We start from the raw sequence: 18522 nt of genomic DNA, 5'->3' as shown, positions 1-18522 counted from the left end.
TTCAGCAGTGATTTAGCCATGGTGCAGCCATGCAGCAGTTGTGGTATTGCTTACCCCCCAAATGAAAGTAAAAAGCGTGACAACCAACCCCGTCCTCCCCTTCAGTACTGAACGTACTGTCCTTTCCACCATTCGTATGTATATTAGAATAGAGTTATTAAAAGAAAACTACCATAAAGTGTAGTGAGTTTCAATGCACTTAATATAAAAAACGATTATCACATAAGTCTTCTGTTTTATATGTGTTTAAACCAGATAGTTTTAATCGTTTTATGTCAGTTTGTTTACTTTCCTGTGAGGGCTTGTCTTACCCATGATGCTTTGCGGCGGCTATAAATACCCCTGTGGTGCGGCTGTAAATTCAGACTCACTGTTGCGGAGCGATGTGTTGACTCTCTACTTCGTCTCTCTCACGAACTTGTCACTAGAAACTTTTACCACAACACGGTGTTGTGTTAATTTACGGATGTTGAACTTGTCCGTCGAGTTTTTATCGAACAGTAACAGTTTTAGTTTTCAGAAAGGAGCTAAAGACCCGTGTTTCCTCGAGCCTATCATGCTGAACACAGAGGAAAGGTAGGAGGATGCTAACGTTCTTCTAGAAACATTCACACTAACACACGTTAACGGTTGTTGTCCTTGTCAGTTGGTCGTGTCGGTGCTGCTTAGCGGTTTGTTTCAGTGGGTAACAGGGTGTTAAACTAATGTAGAGTTAAGCTTGGTAAATTAGTTTGGATGTGGTTTAGGCTAGTTTGCGAAATAGCAGGAAATAAACTGCGGAAAGAAAAACTAGAAATGACCACAGTGACAGACAGACAGACAGACAGACAGGGGGCTGTGGACAGACCTGACAGGACAAACGAGCTGTACGTTTATGTTAGCAGACTGCTTCTAGACTGAAACCAGGAGGGACAGCTGCTTTTATACTTTATTTGACTTTACTGTCTCTGTAATACGGAGTTGGATGCTGCTGCGGATGAGTTAAACATTCACAGAGAGATGCACTAGACACAGTTTGATGGTTTTCTACGGATGTAATGCAACAAAAAGGTATTTGAACGTATCATGACTGTGCAAATCTGAAGTGAAATTAACTATTACTTAATTTAGCGTGATTGTGAAGGTACTGCAAGGCCATTTAATTTTTTAAGACCACACTTCCTATCAAGGACACATTTTTAAATCTCCATGAAGTTATAGCACATTTCCTTATTTTTTTTTTTTTTTTTAAATCCCATGTGTGAACCTTTTTCCAAAGTATCATTGCTCCTTCCGGGAATCTGCAAGTTGTTTCTTGTTTGTTCAGATGATCTAAGACAGGGATGTGAAACATAAGGCCCGTGGGCCAGATGTGGCCCGCCAAAGGGTCCACATGTGATGGCTGAGAGGTGCCAGGTTTCAGGAGCAGCCTTCGTGTAAAATGCAGCTTCAGAGGCCTCTCCAGCCTGACTAGATTACAGTTATTTGAAAAATAATAAATACTTATTGTGGTCTCATTTAAAGATAGTGAACATTGTGCAAAAATATTGTCAATCAGCAGCTTCAGTAACCTCCACTTTAGTTTGGTGTGTTGATGTCTGCAATTCTACACAAGGGGTGGAAATATATGTAAAAATGCACACGACTGAGTGTGTAAAAACTCTGATGCGCTTATTTTTTCCTCAGACATCTCAGGCTGTTCATTATCTGTTTTAAATAGATATTTTCAGAATGTACTTGCACTTTTTTACAACAAAAGAAAGGACAAAATTTGTAGGTGGTGTTATTTCTAAGTTATTATACAGTGGTTATACTGGTCTGGCCCACTTTAGAAGAAATTGGTCTTTATGTGGCCGATGAACTAAAAAGAGTGCTACAACCAACAGTTAATAACATTATTTTATCAAATAGTTAATAGTTTTATCTCTAAAGTGGCCCAATTTTCATGTCATATACAAAAATATTAAACAGAGAAAAGTTGCAGATCCGTTTAATCAACTAGAAAAAGCAAATGTTTGATATCTCAGCTAATTAATAATGATTTCTTTCAACAATAAAGAAATTGACTTGTGGCCTACTGGGAAAAAAAATAAACTTATTACAACTAGCACTGAAATTATAAGTCAATCACTGAGTGAGAAAATAAGTCCAAAAACAGTCACTGATGAAGCAAAAAATATTTCTGATTCTAATTTCTTAAATGTAGTGTAGGGAAGTAACTAGGTACATGTAATTATCTTACAAAATATATGTAATTTTTGCCCTCTTTTGGCACAGCTTATTTCCACACATTTTCAGCTTTATTTCCAAACACTTAAAAAAAAAAAAAAGTAGTAAAAAAAGTAATGAAATGTGATAAGTTATGTTACTTTAAAGAAGTAACTAAAGAAATCGTATTACTTATTACATTTTCAACAGGGTAACACATAATCTGTAACCTATTACATTTCAAAATGAACCTTCTCAACACTTTTTTTAATTCTGTTTTAATCATTGGAAACAGAATATCTTCCGAATGTTGGTCGGTTTTCGACTGTTTTTTCAGGCTAGTACTGATACTGATATTTGAAAGTTTGGATGTGTTATCCAATATATTTGTGCGTTTTTTGTACTGCTGCGTTGTATTTTGTACTGAATGTTCATCCCTTTGCATCACTATAGTGGTCCCTTAGGAAATTGTTGTTGCTGTGGTTGTAATATGTCTTTTATTATGCAGTACTTCTTTTTATGTGATGAAGGTGATAGTAAAGCAGGCCTAACAGTCATTCTGTGAGTGATTGCACAGATAAATTGTAGGCTGTGTATTTTCTTTCTTTGACTCTCTCCTAAAACAGGCACACGCCTTGTTTTTGTCCTCTGTGGGTTTTATCATCTGACACAGAGAGGGAGAGGTTCATTGATGCTGTGAGTCAAAGCAGTGACTTTATTAGCTCTCCGACTGTTACGGCCGTGTCAGCTAAAGGCATCAACTGGCCTACATCTGCCTGGTTGCGTAACACACTCTCCTCTACTAGTTCAGTTCCCAAGCAGCAGTGGATTCTGTTTTAGTGTGTGTGTGTGTGTGTGTGTGTGTGTGTGTGTGTGTGTGTGTGTGTGTGTGTGTGTGTGTGTGTGTGTGTGAGGTGTTCGGGGGTGCATTCAGTCAGAAACAGCTGGATTATCTAACCTGACCTACCTGAGTGTAACTAAGTGCTCCTTGAAGCGACTGGCACACTGCTCTTTTCAGTGGTTGCTGTGGTTTCTGGAAGATTCTGGATCAGAGCGCTGCCGAATTTTCCATAACGAAACCAAAACATTGTGCCAACCGGTTTTAACATGAGGTCTTGGGAGGTCAGCCACCGCTATTGTTGTTGACTGCAGGCGCTGCTGTGACACAGACCTTAAGCATGCACCTACAAGTGAGGAATGAGTTGCAGATGGGCTTGAAATGAGCACATGATCGCACTGGAAACAATGTCCTTGAACTTGAAGAGCCTCTTAACATGAGGAAAAGGAAAAGTCATAATTGTTTCCATTTTTAATCAATCTGTTTTTGATTGTTTGGTCCATAAAATGTAAGACATTAGTAAAAGATGCCTATCGCAACTTCCCAAAGCCCAAGTTGACATAGAATTTGATCCTTTTGTCTGGTCAACAGTCCAAAACCAAACAATTGGACGATCTGACATCTGACGATTTCAGCTTCAGTTCCTGAAACCTGTCATCTCTCCAGTCAGACATTTTTGTTGCCATCTTGCCTCTTCACCCTTGGATGTTTGTTTTCTTCCTGTTTCGTGGGAGCCTCATGACAGAAATGTCATCAACATGCTAGTCTCTATATACAGACTCTACATTCAGTGAATGTAGAGTCTGTAGGCAAACCCCGGAGATCTTGCCTCCGGAAGAAGAGCGGAAGAGCCCTGGTTTCCGGTTGTAGGCTGTTTGTAGTCCGCGTGATATTGACCAATCACGTTTGAGCCGGCTGCAGTTGTTGCCAGGTTAAACGGTCTGTGCGGTGAACTAACGAGGCGGAACATAATTGGCGTCACTGCAAACTCTGAATCCATCGCAATGGTTCAGCATTGCCAAAAAATCGGGGGTCTGCCCCCAGAGGCTGTATCACCGTCTGCCGGAAGTCAGACGCCAAATACAGCCGATGGATTCCGAGAATGTCAACATGCCAACTCACTCCCTGTTAATTCTCTGGATAATTATCTGCTCTGTTCACACATGGGCTCAATTAAACATCACACAGACTTTTCACTGGGGAGCTGGCAGGATGAAGTCTGTTTTAATGTGTGATCTAACTGATTCAGACATTTGAGTTCTTACATACAGCTCCTACGACTGATGTCAATATAATTTCAGGTTTGCAGTGTGTGTGTGATAGGTGCTCAAGTAAAGTATTTTCAGTTTCTCAACAGGTGTTTTTCATTAAGCAACTTTGTTGGCAACTTCCGGTGTCGTGATGAAATGCGGTGTGGCAGACATTTAATGTGTCACACCACCCATTACACAGATGCCACCACAGATCATGGCACACACCCTTTTTGCTGTAAAATGAATAGGCTACATCGTGCCAAAGCTAGTGTTTTCACAACAGGGAGGAGACATGCAGGCTTAAGTGTTGCATAAATAAGATGAGTTATGACGTTGCTTTGTTCATTCCTCAGTTTGATGTCATACTATTATTCACTGTCGCCACAGGCTTATCAAACTGTGCCTGTACGGACAAAGCCTGTGCTGAGTTTTATTGATGCAGGTGTTGGTTTTCACAGCCTGCATTAAGCCTGTGTTTTCGATGGGGCAAGTGTGTGTGTAAGGGATGTTTTAAAAACTCCCATGTACTCCGTACTAGTGCCGCCTGTTTGGTGGGTGTATGAGTGGTGTTGCTTCTATTTGTACTGTTTTACTCCAAGTAATAGTTATTTTACTTTCACAAAGTGGTAATGCATCTTACGTGTTTACCTAACAGTCCAACATTGCTGGCGTTTTTGCACTTTCCAGTCAGACAGATGCTCACTTTTATGATGCATGTGTACAATGACTGTGGTAATCACCTATCTCTTCCTCTACCACCGCTTTGTGTCGGACATTTGTGGTTTTAACTGGTGTGTCTCGACAACTATGAGACGGATCGCCATGAAATTTGGTACAGGCATTCTCTTCCTTGAGTGTCATCATTAGGGCAAAATTTGAATTTGTCCAATACTTTGTTTTATAACCAAATTCCTGCAAAACTAATAACATTTGCATCATCCTTAGCAGTACTTTGTGTTTAGTGCCAATGTGAAAAATGTGAGGGAAACTAAATGATGAACATGATAAACAGGTCTGCCAATCAACTGAATGTTAACACTGTCATTTTGAGCATGGTAGCAATACACCATTTCTGAATCACCTCAAACATATCTTTGACATTTATGTCTTGTGATTTCTTGTTATTTGCCAACATACACATTAATGCCAACAGATCTGTGACAAACTAAAATAGTCAGATGATTTCAGTCCTGTTGTTGTGTAAGTTGGGCTTAGTTTAAATTTGCTGAGTCAATATTGATCCCGCAGTCAGTGCCAGAGTAACAAAAGGAATATTTATTTGATTTAAAGCTTTGCATATGTAATGTCCTGCTCTAGGCATGTCCCAGTCTTACCTCAAAGATCAGTATTGGGGCCGAGGACGGTATATTTTAAGCTAATTGGGATTGGCTTTATTGAATGATATTGTGTCCAATTCGATCCTTTGTTTTATGTCAGATGTCAGGTGGTTTTACTGGTGAAAGTTTGTGCACAGCAACAGGCAACAAGTGCAGCCGTTGTCATCTCTCCAACTCTGTCTCTGCTCCACTCCATTCAGCGCCCACTGCAAAACACCACACGTCATAAATGACAGCAAAAATGCAGAATGAGTGTAAGAGTCTTTTGCGTCTACTGTCATCTCTTGTACATGGTGTTTCATGAAAGCGCTCCATGTGCGCTGTGCAGCTGTTTTATCTTGTAAAGTAGAAGTATCGAATAGGCACTCTGTATCAGCAGATAGTCAGTATTAAGTGACTCAGATCAGGGGTAAAAAAACTTGATCGTGACATCCTTGTCCTGCTTTACAATGGTCTGGTTATTTAGACTAGTTTGGTTGTGTTTGTTGTCTTCTGTGTCTGACCAGCCGTGCACAGCCACAGTTTGGGTCCAGGGGTCAGCACTGTGTGTTTTGACAGGGATACGTCCATCCACACTCGAAGCATGTGTGTGTTTCCTGTTTCTGTCTCGACATGTTTTCCGACACGCTTCTCTGCCAAACTTCGGGGGTCAGAGGAGGTCTGAGGACCCTCCTGTTTATTTTACTGCGTACAGCAACGTGATGTTTATGTCCCCAACCTAAATCATCTTCACCACAGGTTTTTTGGGGGCTAACAAGCTTGTTTATGTTGACAGTCGGGGTTTAAGTGTAGGCTTTTTCCATTAGTAACTGGTAGTTATAGTGTGAGAAGTTCATTTGGTGTGTTTCGGTTTTCTTGGAAGACCTGCCAGAGCGCTTCCTGTTTTGGTTTAGTTGTGTGTTTCTTGGCTGTCGGTGAAACTCTGCCACAGCAGCCGGCCAGCTCGGGCCGTTTATCCCCTCAAACAATCCACCTGAATCAGTTCTCAAAACAACTCACAGCTCAGGAAGAGCAAACTGGCAGTGGAAGCAGTCATCCTTAAAAAAAATAATATGTTCCTCTTGCATACACACACATGCCCTCGCCCCTCCCTGCGGAATCGGACAATGACGCACTTGGCATCTTTGAGTCTCGCTGCAACACACAGATGATTAAATCCTCACCCGCATATTAATACAGCCCAGGCTTGTGAGTGTAGCCTTCACAGAGCGGTGCACAGAGTCCACTGCACCCATCAAGTTGACCTTCTTTAAAAACGTAACCCATATTCTGTTTTTAGGGTGACCTCATGACCTATTGGGGGGCTATAGACTGCAGCTCTCCAGCTGGACTGGCATTATGGGACAGGGGGGCAGGGAGGGCGGCTCAGAGTGTGGCTGAAATGTCAGAAGACGAAAGTGTTGCCTTTCAAAACAAGCTGGCATTTCCATCAAGGACAGGCTCTTCTGTCTGTCTCTGGAAGGGAAGATGGAAAAAGAGAAGCAGGTCTTGACATCTTGGCAAGTGCGCTAATCTCTTCCCCCTATCTGCGTCCTACCTGTCGTCCCTGATACACTCTGTATCACTTTTGTTTCTGTGGAACAAATGAAGAGGCACTCTTGGCAGTTTAAAAGTTTAAAAATGTTTTAATGGGGCGCTGCCAACATTCACCTCATTCCGAACTGCAGTTTGTCTGAGGAGACTGGTAGATTTTTAAGTTGTACCTGCTGGGTACTGCTGCTTTCTGTGTGTTATGACCGCAGCGTTTCTGCATCTATTTTATTTAGTTTGTCTTGTGTGTTTATTGTAAGTCAGGAGTGGAATGTGTGGAAGTACATTTACTCAAGTACTTGTACTTTAAGTATTTCCATTTATTGCTACGTCTAATTCACTACATTTTAGAGGGTAATATTTGCGACGTGCTTCTTACTCCACCACATTTATCCAACAACTACAGCTACTGATCACTTTGTAAAGGTGGGAATCACCAGAGGCCCGACAACACAATATAATCACAGTACTTAAGATTAAATACAGTATTGCGATTTTTAAATGTTTTGCAATATGCTGTGATAACATTGGGATTTATTACCTTTTTTTTAATTGCAAAGGAAAGGAAAACTGTCATTATCTGTTTTACCTAAAAAGACAAACTAAAGTAATTTTTATTGCAGCAAAATGTATCCAGTGGACTGAAAAAGCAATTAATTGTATTATTCTGATAGACAAACAAAGGTTTAATTTGTATTTATATAATAAAAATTTCGATATTTGGCATCAGAGTATTGATAGAATATTGCCACGCAACATATCGCGATACTTTGCTGGATAGCTTTTTTCCCCCTCCCCTATTACTTTTCAGGTTCAAATTTTACGCACAAATCCTACGGTGACTGTATTAAATCTGAAGCATTGTTATACTGTAGATTGAACTGAACATATGTTTATTAAAGTATTTAAAATAACAATACTGCTTAAAAGTTCATGCATTTGTGATAATAAAGTGTCATATTGTTGTGACATGGACATGAGCCATTCTGCTGTATAATGAGTACTTTGACTTTTGATATTTTGATTACATTTTGCTGATAATACTTTTGATTTTTAATTGCAATTAAGTTATCAATATATCCGCATCTATCTTCTCTATCTTCGTCTATAAAACATTAGAAAACACTCAAAAAGCAAGTCGGAGTTATTTGTACACTTAATTTTCCAGTTCATATGTTGTCTCTGCATGGTTAAGAACCAAAGAGTGATGAGACGGGGAAAGGGTGTGTGCGGTTGGAGCTGCAAAGTGAACAGGCCAGGCATAATGAGCTTTGTTTTCCATTGCTCACTCTCTTGGCTCTATGCAGATCAGGTTGTCCAGGTTACCTACCTGGCCTGTGGGGAAACTGTCGGCAATGCACAGTTCCTCCCTCTCACAAAAACAGTACCTGATGTTTGTCTGTGGCACATCTCTCAGCCATATCAATATTCGCTCACAAATGGGTTGGTCTAGCTGGTGCAGTTTCTGCCAGAAGATTGTGTACTGTGCTGGGTTTGATTAAAGGTGTCACAGTCTCTTGGGGTCAAAACTGAGTCAGACTGGGGAGGATATTCACTCATGCTGAAGTTGACAAAATGAGAATCCTCAGCCCTCGTGTCCGGGCCCGTCTGGAAACGTCGGCTGGCTGCCATCATGTCTGGTTTCAGATGCACGACTGTAACTCCACACGCCAGAGATGTGTGTTCCCGAAAGCCTCACAAGCTATTTGCAGAGGTGTTTACAGATCATGCGCTTGTTTATGATACATGCCTTCCACCACACACACGACGCATCAGGTACCCTTTTGAATGCAGTTATAAATCATCGGCTATAATTTTGTCTGTCATAAGCTCAACATAAACAATCAGCCTGTGATGGATTTTCAGGAGTTAGTAGACTGAAACTTTACTGCCCACATCATTTATTTGTTGGCTTTGATCTTTGTTTGTGTGTCATGATTTGAGTTGTGATTGGAGAAATATGCCAAAATCTATAAATAACCAAACAGACTTGACTAACTGGACCACTGCGTCTCATGCTTAAGGACACTGAGTTCCTGTTTCTGATTTGAAACCTCCGGCAGAATCTGCTGTTTAAGGCAAACATTACAACATTGCTCCTAGGAGTAAAGTCAGACTTTACTTTCTTGCAGGTTACGTCTGAATGCATGTTCGGCCAGACGCTTGGAAACCTGCAAAAAACATAAAAGGATCCAACAAATTAGCAAACCATATAATCCTGTTAATTCCCTCTGGTTGTCCTGTACACTGCGGAGGTGGAGGTGGGGCATGTTGCCACAGGTGCTTTATATTTGCTAATTACAGGGACGTGCTTAATGAAGTTAAAACGGGGTTGTGTGAGAGCGGCAACAAGCTGAGAGGTTTACATCATCATATGTTCCGGCTAAGTGTATTTGAGTTAAAGATGCCCCGTGGAGTTTATTTTAAACAGTCCTGAGGTGTAACAAACATGCACACCCTCCCTAATTAAACAATCAAAGAAAAACAACTTTAAATTGTGCTTCTCTATATTTGTTGGTGTGTTACACCTGCTAACTGACGATCACCAAAATAGGGTGAAACGAGAATGTGAATTGTGAGGGATCGGTTCATGAAAACACTGCTACAGAGCACTGCTCACAGTTAAAAAAAAAACTCCACAGGCTCCTGGGTTTTCTGGTCTACCAATTTCCCTCACCAACTGTTTTATAGTAAGCAATAACCCTCGACAGAAGGGCTTTATCAAATTCAGAATTACATTAGTCGAATCCAATTCTGCCGTTTAATATGAATATTCAATGATTGCTTTTTAGTTTGAACAGAGCTCAGTGGGACGTTTAGTGTGAGAGTGGCATTTATGTAAACAGGCTAACGGCGCTAATGATTGGCGCTGATTGAAAAGTGCAACATCACTTGCAGACACTGGATATCAAAAAGCCAGACACTGTGATGTATTAAGTGTCTGTGAGCTGTAAATTCACCATATCCAGGCCGAAGGGAGAAGATAATGTTAAGTTATCAAAGAGTAGCATGAAAGTCAAGAGTGCTCACTCTGCATCAAATCTGGAGACCGAAACGTGTCTAGAAGTACACTGCACCGCACACTGGACAAGCAAAAAAAAAAAAGCCTGCTAAACTTAAAGCAGTCTCAGTTGACTCAGTTGTCTCGGACTGACGATTTGAATCTCCTACTTGACAGGTCACTTCAATGACTCTGACCTAATCTTGAAACACTGGATGGACTCCTGAACAGCTTTGGAAGCAGCCAACACCAACAGTGTTCACACAGTTTTATTTGGCAAGCTTGCAGCCGGTACTTTTCTGTCACAATGAGTGCAGCTTTTTAGCAGTTAATTGGTCGTCATTTGCCTCCAGCTATAGTCCTAAAGTTGGCATGAATTGAGTCTAAGATTGGGATTAATGGCTGTGTCTAGAGGGAGTTTATTAGTTTGACATATTAACATAACATAATTTATCTTGCTAGTGTTGTTACCACTGTCCTCGTTGCAGTCAGCAGTTGTAAGAAGGGGGGCTGGGGGGGGGGGACTGTGTGTGTCGAAGGTTATTTTTAAATTTTTATTTTTTACAGCAAGTACAGGACAGCAGATGAGATTCAGTGACACCATTCTAATAGATTCATTTTTTGTCTCCTTTCAGTTCTTGGTTAGCTGGGTCGCGGCTGCCGAGCTCTATCCCTCATTCTCCAGGGCCTCAGTGGTGCTCCTGATGCCCCTCACCCACAACTGAAGATCCCGGGTGGGCGAGGGACTGTCAGGGATCACTCTCTCGGCGTGCTACTACACAAGGTGCCATCCCTCAACCTCACATGACTACACAGTGACAAAAACATATAACCACACAACATCTGAGCCCATAATACAAAGTGCTGCTTTGAGTTACAGTGATGTCTTGGCTAGTGAGTTTACAAACAAATATCGGGCCAAAAATTGTCACATTAATTGTGTTAAAGAGGTACAAATGGTACAAGTCTTTGTCCCAGTTTGGTATTTTAAAGACTTATTAGAGATAAAATGCATGACGTAAAGGCTTAATGGTTTTAAGGGAAAGTAATGGAAAAGTAAAAGTTGTTGCGTGTTGGTCTCTGTGAGCACTTTAGGTAGTAATTGTGTTAAGTGCTTCGTCCCTCAGTGACCACTTTAAGTCAGCTAATGAGTTGTACCCTTAATTTGCAAAGTCACTGTTTTTAAAGCTTAAAAATCCTTTAATCTGTCTGCTGCTCGTCATCTGCACCTGCAGTGGATTTTAATGCATGAATTCATTCATTCACCTAGTTTTCTCCTGGTGGACTCAATTTTTCAAATACAAAATAATGAGTTTATTCACATAGAGACATCAGAAATAAAACAATACAGATATTAATAATATAAAAATGTGTTATGTAAGCTTGTACACACACTCCTGTCCTCTGGACTGTGTGTGTGTGTTTGTGCACGCGTGACAAATTGTACCTCAGACATGTGACTGGCTGTCCCCGGGGATTAGAGATTTAGGATCAGACAGATCAGTCACAATTGTCATATTAACATCCTCATCTGTCCTCGGCCAGCAACAAAAAAAAACCTCTGTAACGTCGCCGGTTTATCAGATTTAACTCTTTCATACATCTTCTTTCGTTTACATTGACTTTTACATACTTTAAGACTCATGCATGGAAAGTTATGTAACACAGTTTACCTTTATTTACACATTCTTGTTAGTGTTTACAGGCATTTACATGACAGTTTCCTCGATGACTCTGCACCCAGAATAGAGCCGAGTGGACTTTAGAATGACTTATAACTCTGCGTAGTATCTGTGTGGAAGACAACATCAAATCCAGTAAATCTGGCAGTGATTTAATTTCTGTTAGACAACTATAAATGCAAGAGCAGCTGCAGGGAGTAAAATAATGTACCACAAGAACATGCAACACATGTTAATTGCAGACATCACCAAAAAAACGTTTTCTGCCGTTGACACAAAATTCGTGCTAATCTGTCTCAGGCTGGTTTATCTGACTAAATGTCTGACGACCAGTAGCTTAGGAATTTAAAAAGAAATACAGAAGTGGTTTGACCACCTCATCAGTTAGAGCACAAGACTCGTCTTTTGCAGACACGATACTGGGTGCTGCTGCTTCGTCGAGATACCCAGTGTAACCACTTCCTCTTTGACTCATTTCACCTCACAGCTGCTTTCAGACGCAGACGCTGTCTTTGTACCCAGCTTTTAATTTTGTGCCATCTGATTTTTGAAGCTTAAAGAGCTCGGTGGTGTAGTGCGTATTGTAAATGCTAAACAGTTGGTTACCTGCTGTCAGTCCCAGGTTGAATTACAATAATGAGGTGTATATTAATGACATTATTATGTTTTCTGATGATGTAGAAGGGTAAAATATGTCTCTATTGTGAGTTGGGATTAGTTAAACAAAAAGAAAAAATGCAGAACATTCATTTCGAATTAAACTGTTCCTCTTTGCACAGTGACTACAGCTCAAAATTTATATCGTCAAATTATAGATTGGGCCTTATAATGTCTTTGTCTTTAGCCAAAGCCTCCTCCAGTCTTAAAACAAATCTTAACATTTATGCTGAAAAAGAATCCATAAACTAAATGTTTCGTCCTTTTTGTCTTCCCTGTAACAATCCAGGATGAGAAGTTAACAGTGACGCAGGCAGCTCCAGCAGGTGGGAACCCCTCTTTTCTCCGCTTTCACTACCAGCTGAATGAGCGCCGCTCGGCCTCCTGGGAAACAGCTCTATCAGGAGACAGCCTCTTCCTGGAGATCCCTGCAGGGCCGCTGGTAGAGGGGAGCAAAGAGGGGTAAGGATGTGTTACGACCTCTAACTTATAGCACATGAAGCCTCCTGCTGTGTTTTCCTGACACGCTCTTGTAAAAGTGCTGCATTTATTGTAAATGGTGGAAAATAAAACTGTTTATTTACAATTAAATCTCCACAGGGTTCCTTTTTTAAATGTTTACTTCACCCTCTGTAGGTTTGAACCCTTTCTCTTAAAGTTTGTTGGCTATAAATGCACAAAACTTCCACCTTACAAGCACACAGAGATTTGGGGGGATTTCTTGTTGAGTGCAAGATATGTTTCAGAGAAATCACCCATTACTTACGAAAAGATCAATTGTTTTCTTACAGTATCAGAAATTAAATGTTAGTCGAAATAATCCTACCACATCCTGTTTATCATGTTTTTACATTATCAGTGTGTCTCAAATTAAAACAAATGCTAATAAGTTTCTGTTTCCTCCGCCTGGCTTTGTGTCGGGCTGTAATCGATGCCAGCGCAGGGTAACCTTGCCTGCTGTGGGCACAGAGCCAGTGGTTTGAGCAGCCAGCTTTGCAGCTGCCACTGCATTATTATGTAAAGTTGCAGCGCTTATGTAAAGAGAAAAAAATAAAAAAGAACTTTGTGTGTGTGTCATCGCCACTCCCCTCAACTGACTCTGCCTCTCTCTGTCTCTCTCTGTCTCTGTCTCTCTGTCTCTCTCTGTCTCTGTGTGTGTGTGTGTGTGTGTTCATGTTCATGTCCTCAGGCTAACTGCTCTGCTCGAGTTTGCGGAAGAGAAGCTTAAAGTTAACTATGTGTTCCTGTGGTTCCATAAAAACAGAGAGGACCGACGTAAGAGCTCTTCTTATTTATAATTATGCTTTGTTTTTTAAAAGGCTGGGTTTCCTTCTCCTAACCTTTTTATATTGATTTGAAAAAAATGTTTATGCACATTTTTTATTTTTATGTACTATAGATTGTGTGTGTACATGACTGGATTAACCAGTTATGGGTCCTGGGGCAAAACTTTGTTGTTGACCGAGCATGACTCGGTCAACAAGCATGAAGCCTGGAAGCACAGGTAAACACCTGTCTTGACGATTGGAAAATAAATCTATTGACTTCTCCACCGTCTGAAATATACGAACAGTGATAAGTGGTTTTGCACACTGGACTTATTTATTGACAAACAACAGTTTATCCATCCCTCCAGCTCGTCTGTCATTTCCACATATGGCTGGTTAGCACAGGTTTCAGTACAGTTACTGTGACAACAACACTTCCTGCTGTAGTTCGCCAAAGGAATAATTGCACAAAGTTATTCCCCTAAAACCACAAAGCATCAGCTTCAACCCCAAATGGACCTTAATTGTCTCTACGGGAAATGTCTTGCGTCACAAACAGACTTGAACATAAAGTATAACAAGATACACAAAACAAAAAACTAAAAGGACAGAAAATAATTTGTGTATTCGCCCCGTGATTTGCATCCACTCTAAAATTTAATGGGTTTTTCGCCTCAATCCAGGCTACACCCTTGCAGTAAGTTTCACGAAAATCAGGCCTGTAGCTTTTCTGTAATCCTGCCGGGAAACCCACAAACTGAACCAAAAACATAACCTCCTTGGCGGAAGGAAAAATATGTAAAACACTGCCACACACACACAAGCTCAGATAAAACAGTATACATTGATGACAGCATATCATAAAACCTGGTGTACATTCAGCTATTACCATCATCATCACCAACCAAATAAGAGACAACATGTTTCTATAAGTCACCTTAAGAGGTTTTGTTGGGTGTATTTTTAACTCTAGAAAGACAGGCTGTTTCCCTCTGCTTCCAGTCTTTATGCTAAGATAATCTAACTACGTTATGACTACAGCAAGAGATAAATGTCAACGAGGTCTGTAGTGTTAATGTTGCCTTTCCATCCTTGCGACTCCGAACTGTTAGTTAGGAGACCTTTGGTTTCTTTAGGCTAACTCAGTTCGTTAACTAGCTTTAACAGTCCGGCAACTCTGTGGTAAAGAATAATCGAGAGACGTTGTGATAATGTTGCATTGAACAGATACTTTATTTCGTCCGTGCAGTGAACTTAAAACAACCATTTTTACAGTTGTTATACTGTAACATGAGTTTATCTAGACACTTTCTGCCGCGGACTACTGTTGCCTTAGAAAAGCATACGTTTCACCATGTCTGTGGCACTTACCAGCCTGTTTACAGTCCTTTTATACACACACAGTAGAGTCTCACTTCCCATAACAAACGCCGCCAGGCTATGTCACATACACACGTAACATGTCTTAAAGGGGAAGGCTTGGCCGGTAACGTTAGTCATGGACAATGGGAACTTTGTGAGTTTTCCTTTTGTATCAAGGAGCAAAAATTGGTGTCTGATGTCTTTTAATTAATTTGCCATACTTGATATCATGCAGCCCAGATGTCGACTCTCATCTCGGTCTTAAAAAAGTTGAACTTTTCCTTTGTACAGATTTGTAATTAATCACATTACCAACACTAACACTGAGTGAACCTGCAGCCTCAGACAGGTTCATTACTCAGGTGTCACCAGTCGAGCCTCTCACACTCTTCCTGTTTCCTCCCCAGTGTCCATCATCAAGACGTTCCACTACATGGGCTTTGAGATGGTGAAGCCGGGCCACCCCGTGGTGCCGGCCCGGCCCGATCTAGCCTTCATGGTTTACTCTCTGGACAACAGCAGCTCAGACGAGGAGTGACTGCCACACCGTCTCCTGATACCTCCCTCGCCCACCCTCACCCCCTCCCTCTCTGCCTCCCCCCGTAGAAACATGCCCTCCGTCTGTTTGCTCCCTGAAGCAGTTGAACCCACAGAAAATCCTTCATCACTGACCAGGCGGTGTCACCTCTTTTTTAAGACTTGTGATTTAAGGGGGATGTTTCGGAGTGATAGGATTCTCATGTGACGCAGACACCAACCACCCCCGCCTCCTTTCCCTTCTTCCCTGAGGATATCTGCAGATTGGATAAACAGGGAGCAGCGTAGCTTGAACTAAGCCATCACGTGCATTTTGGGATTTTGGCTTTTTTTATTATTACTATACTACTTTTCCTGGTTAGTGGTTTCTCTGTTGGCCACATTATTTGTTTGTGCTGCCATCAACAAGACAAACAACCGTTTGACTTTCAGGAGAAGGTGGCGTTTTACATCACAATTGAGCATATCTCTCCTCCGACCGCTACGACCTTTTATAAGAAGAGACTTTGGTTTGTCGTTGTGTGCTCTGTATCATGCAAGCTGTGTTTGGTAGGGGTTAAAAGAGGAAATTATAGGTTTGGTTTGGTTTGGTTAATGAAATATTGTGATGGTTCATTATGTGGATAAGTAAAAGCCTGATCTGTTACATTTCACATTGAAGCACATGTAACATTTCTTTACTCTTCTTCCTGGTATATGTTCAGGCATCATTCCAGCACACGTCACCCCTCTCTGGGGTTTTGTTTTTCGCTCCAACACTCTAGCCACAAATGTGGAAATACCCTGTTAGTCTCTGCAGACACGTCAAAGCTAAGACACAGCCTGTATGTTGAATGTCGCAACAGGGTAGCTGCCAGCTCACGAGGTGAACACCTTCCCTCCTCTTCCTCCTCCTCCCTCTCTGCACTATAATCAAGCTGTCAAACTGACAGTGCGAGTTATTGACGAGCCTGAGAGGAGGTCACACACACAAAGAAATGCTTAGAGGCTGTTGTTTTTTTTCAGAGATAAGCTGAATAATTGTTGACATAAGATGGTCGGCTTCGAAGAGGAGTTCCACTTACCGTTACTTTGCATTAAAATGTTCACGTAATGTATGAATCTAGTGAAGCTTCAGCCCCAGTTTGTGCATCTTACGTATTTTTATTACGAGTCCCAGAGCTAGAAAACCCCAGAAAGTTGTTTTACAGCACTTACTGTTTGATCATGATCCAAATGAATAAACAGTATGCTTCATGATAAAAAAGCTATGTAAGCCATGTCCTATTTAGGAAGCTGGAAATTGACATGGCCACAAGAAACGCATTATATTGTATGAAAGTGTAAAACAGTACAGTTTAAGATCAACGCAGGCACAACCTGAGGCTGGTGAGGCTTCACTCAGCCCTGTAGAGTCATCCATAGATCGATCCCGCACCAGTTTAAAGCTCGATTTGACACAAGGCTTTCTGTGCCTAAAGAGGAGCGTGCAATGTTAATATTTTATACTCTAAAGTCTTATTGAGGAATGTTTCCCACAATTCATCCCGTGCAGATTTTAAACCTGTGCTATGTGAGGAAGGAGCTCATCGTAGCGGTACAACAGAAGCACTTCAGGTGATAATCATATGCAATTAGAGTTAAAAAAACAAGATTTTTTTTAGCTTTGTGGTTTTTAGTAACAAACGCCAAAGAGTTCATTCTATCTGTCGCATGCTGTCGATTCAAATCTTGCTTTGGACAAATTCAGCTAATTTAATCTCAGTATGTAAAGCAATATAAACCTACATTCCCCATGCCAGCCATACTACCTGTAACACCTCAGAGAAACATGATAGTAGTGTGTTCCATATTGGTGTTGGGACGGGGTGGGGGCCTTTTTTCTTCTGCATGTGTTCGGATCATATGAGTCTTCGTTGCTACTGATCGAGCCCTGACTGCGAGCTGTTAGGAAAATGTCAATATATTGAATTTTCTCAGAGGTATATTTTTATGTATGTATATTTCTCAAATGTTTACTGTGATAGTTTAGGGATTTATTTTTTTGTTTCTCAGTGATACAGTTAGCAAGCATTCGATGACAATCCACACTTGTATACTCTGGAAATTTTTGTCTTGGGGGAAAATAATAAAACTTGTTATCTAAACAGTGTTTTCTGTTTGTGTTTGTTCCTCTTGTGCTCAGGCTGTGTCTAAGTATGCGTGATGCCACATTTACTCTCGCTTTGAGGCTTATTTTAAACTTGTTTGGTGTTTTTTTAAGACGCAACTATAAGCTTGCATGACAGTAAACATGCAGCGGGGACAACACAGAAAGTGAGCCAAGGTTGTAAAGCTGAGGAGCCAAACTGGAGGCCTTAAAATAACTGCAATTATACAAGCAGAAGACCACTGCAGCCAACAGAGGACTGATAGGAGAAAAGAAAACAGCGAAGTAGGGCAGTGATGATGGAGCAGATTTGAGGAAATGAAAGTGTGTTCTTTTTTTCATGAACAGTAGTCAGAGGAAGCTGTGTTTCAGCAGATTGCTGACTCAGGCGCTAATCTCTAACCAGCTCAGCTCACAGCACATTACAACTCACCGCTGGCCCCTCGCCAAGGACTGCAACAGCCTCCAGAGTCAGTTGATCTAGAGATCTATTTTCAGTGTCCAGGCCAGGATGGACTCAGCTGAGCTATATCGGTGTCTTTAATACAGCAGAAACCTGCTTTCAAACCTTTGTTGTCTCATCCTGAAGGAGAAAAGACACTCTGTTTGTGTGCAGAGCTGTGACCTGCAGCGGCCCCGAGGTGTCAAATACACTAAAATAGAAAATGTCTTACAAAAAACAACATTATAGAAAACTGTGAAGTTCTCTTGCACAGACACAAAAGTTGAAGGTTCTGTATGC

The 18522-nt window shown here is 41.1% G+C and overlaps 1 protein-coding gene across 1 annotated transcript; it reads left to right on the top strand.

Moving 5' to 3' along the window:
• The first annotated feature begins 361 nt into the window (after window positions 1–361).
• Window positions 362–17778, top strand: oaz2a (ornithine decarboxylase antizyme 2a). The gene is given in 6 exon segments (XM_050072621.1): window positions 362–576; window positions 10782–10848; window positions 10850–10930; window positions 12775–12947; window positions 13675–13760; window positions 15523–17778. Coding segments are annotated over 6 exon segments (648 nt in total). The 5' UTR covers window positions 362–466; the 3' UTR covers window positions 15654–17778.
• The last annotated feature ends 744 nt before the right edge of the window (window positions 17779–18522 follow it).

Source organism: Epinephelus moara, chromosome 20, assembly GCF_006386435.1.
Source record: "Epinephelus moara isolate mb chromosome 20, YSFRI_EMoa_1.0, whole genome shotgun sequence".
Lineage (NCBI taxonomy): Eukaryota > Metazoa > Chordata > Actinopteri > Perciformes > Serranidae > Epinephelus > Epinephelus moara.
This window is presented reverse-complemented; position numbering and strand designations above follow the sequence as displayed.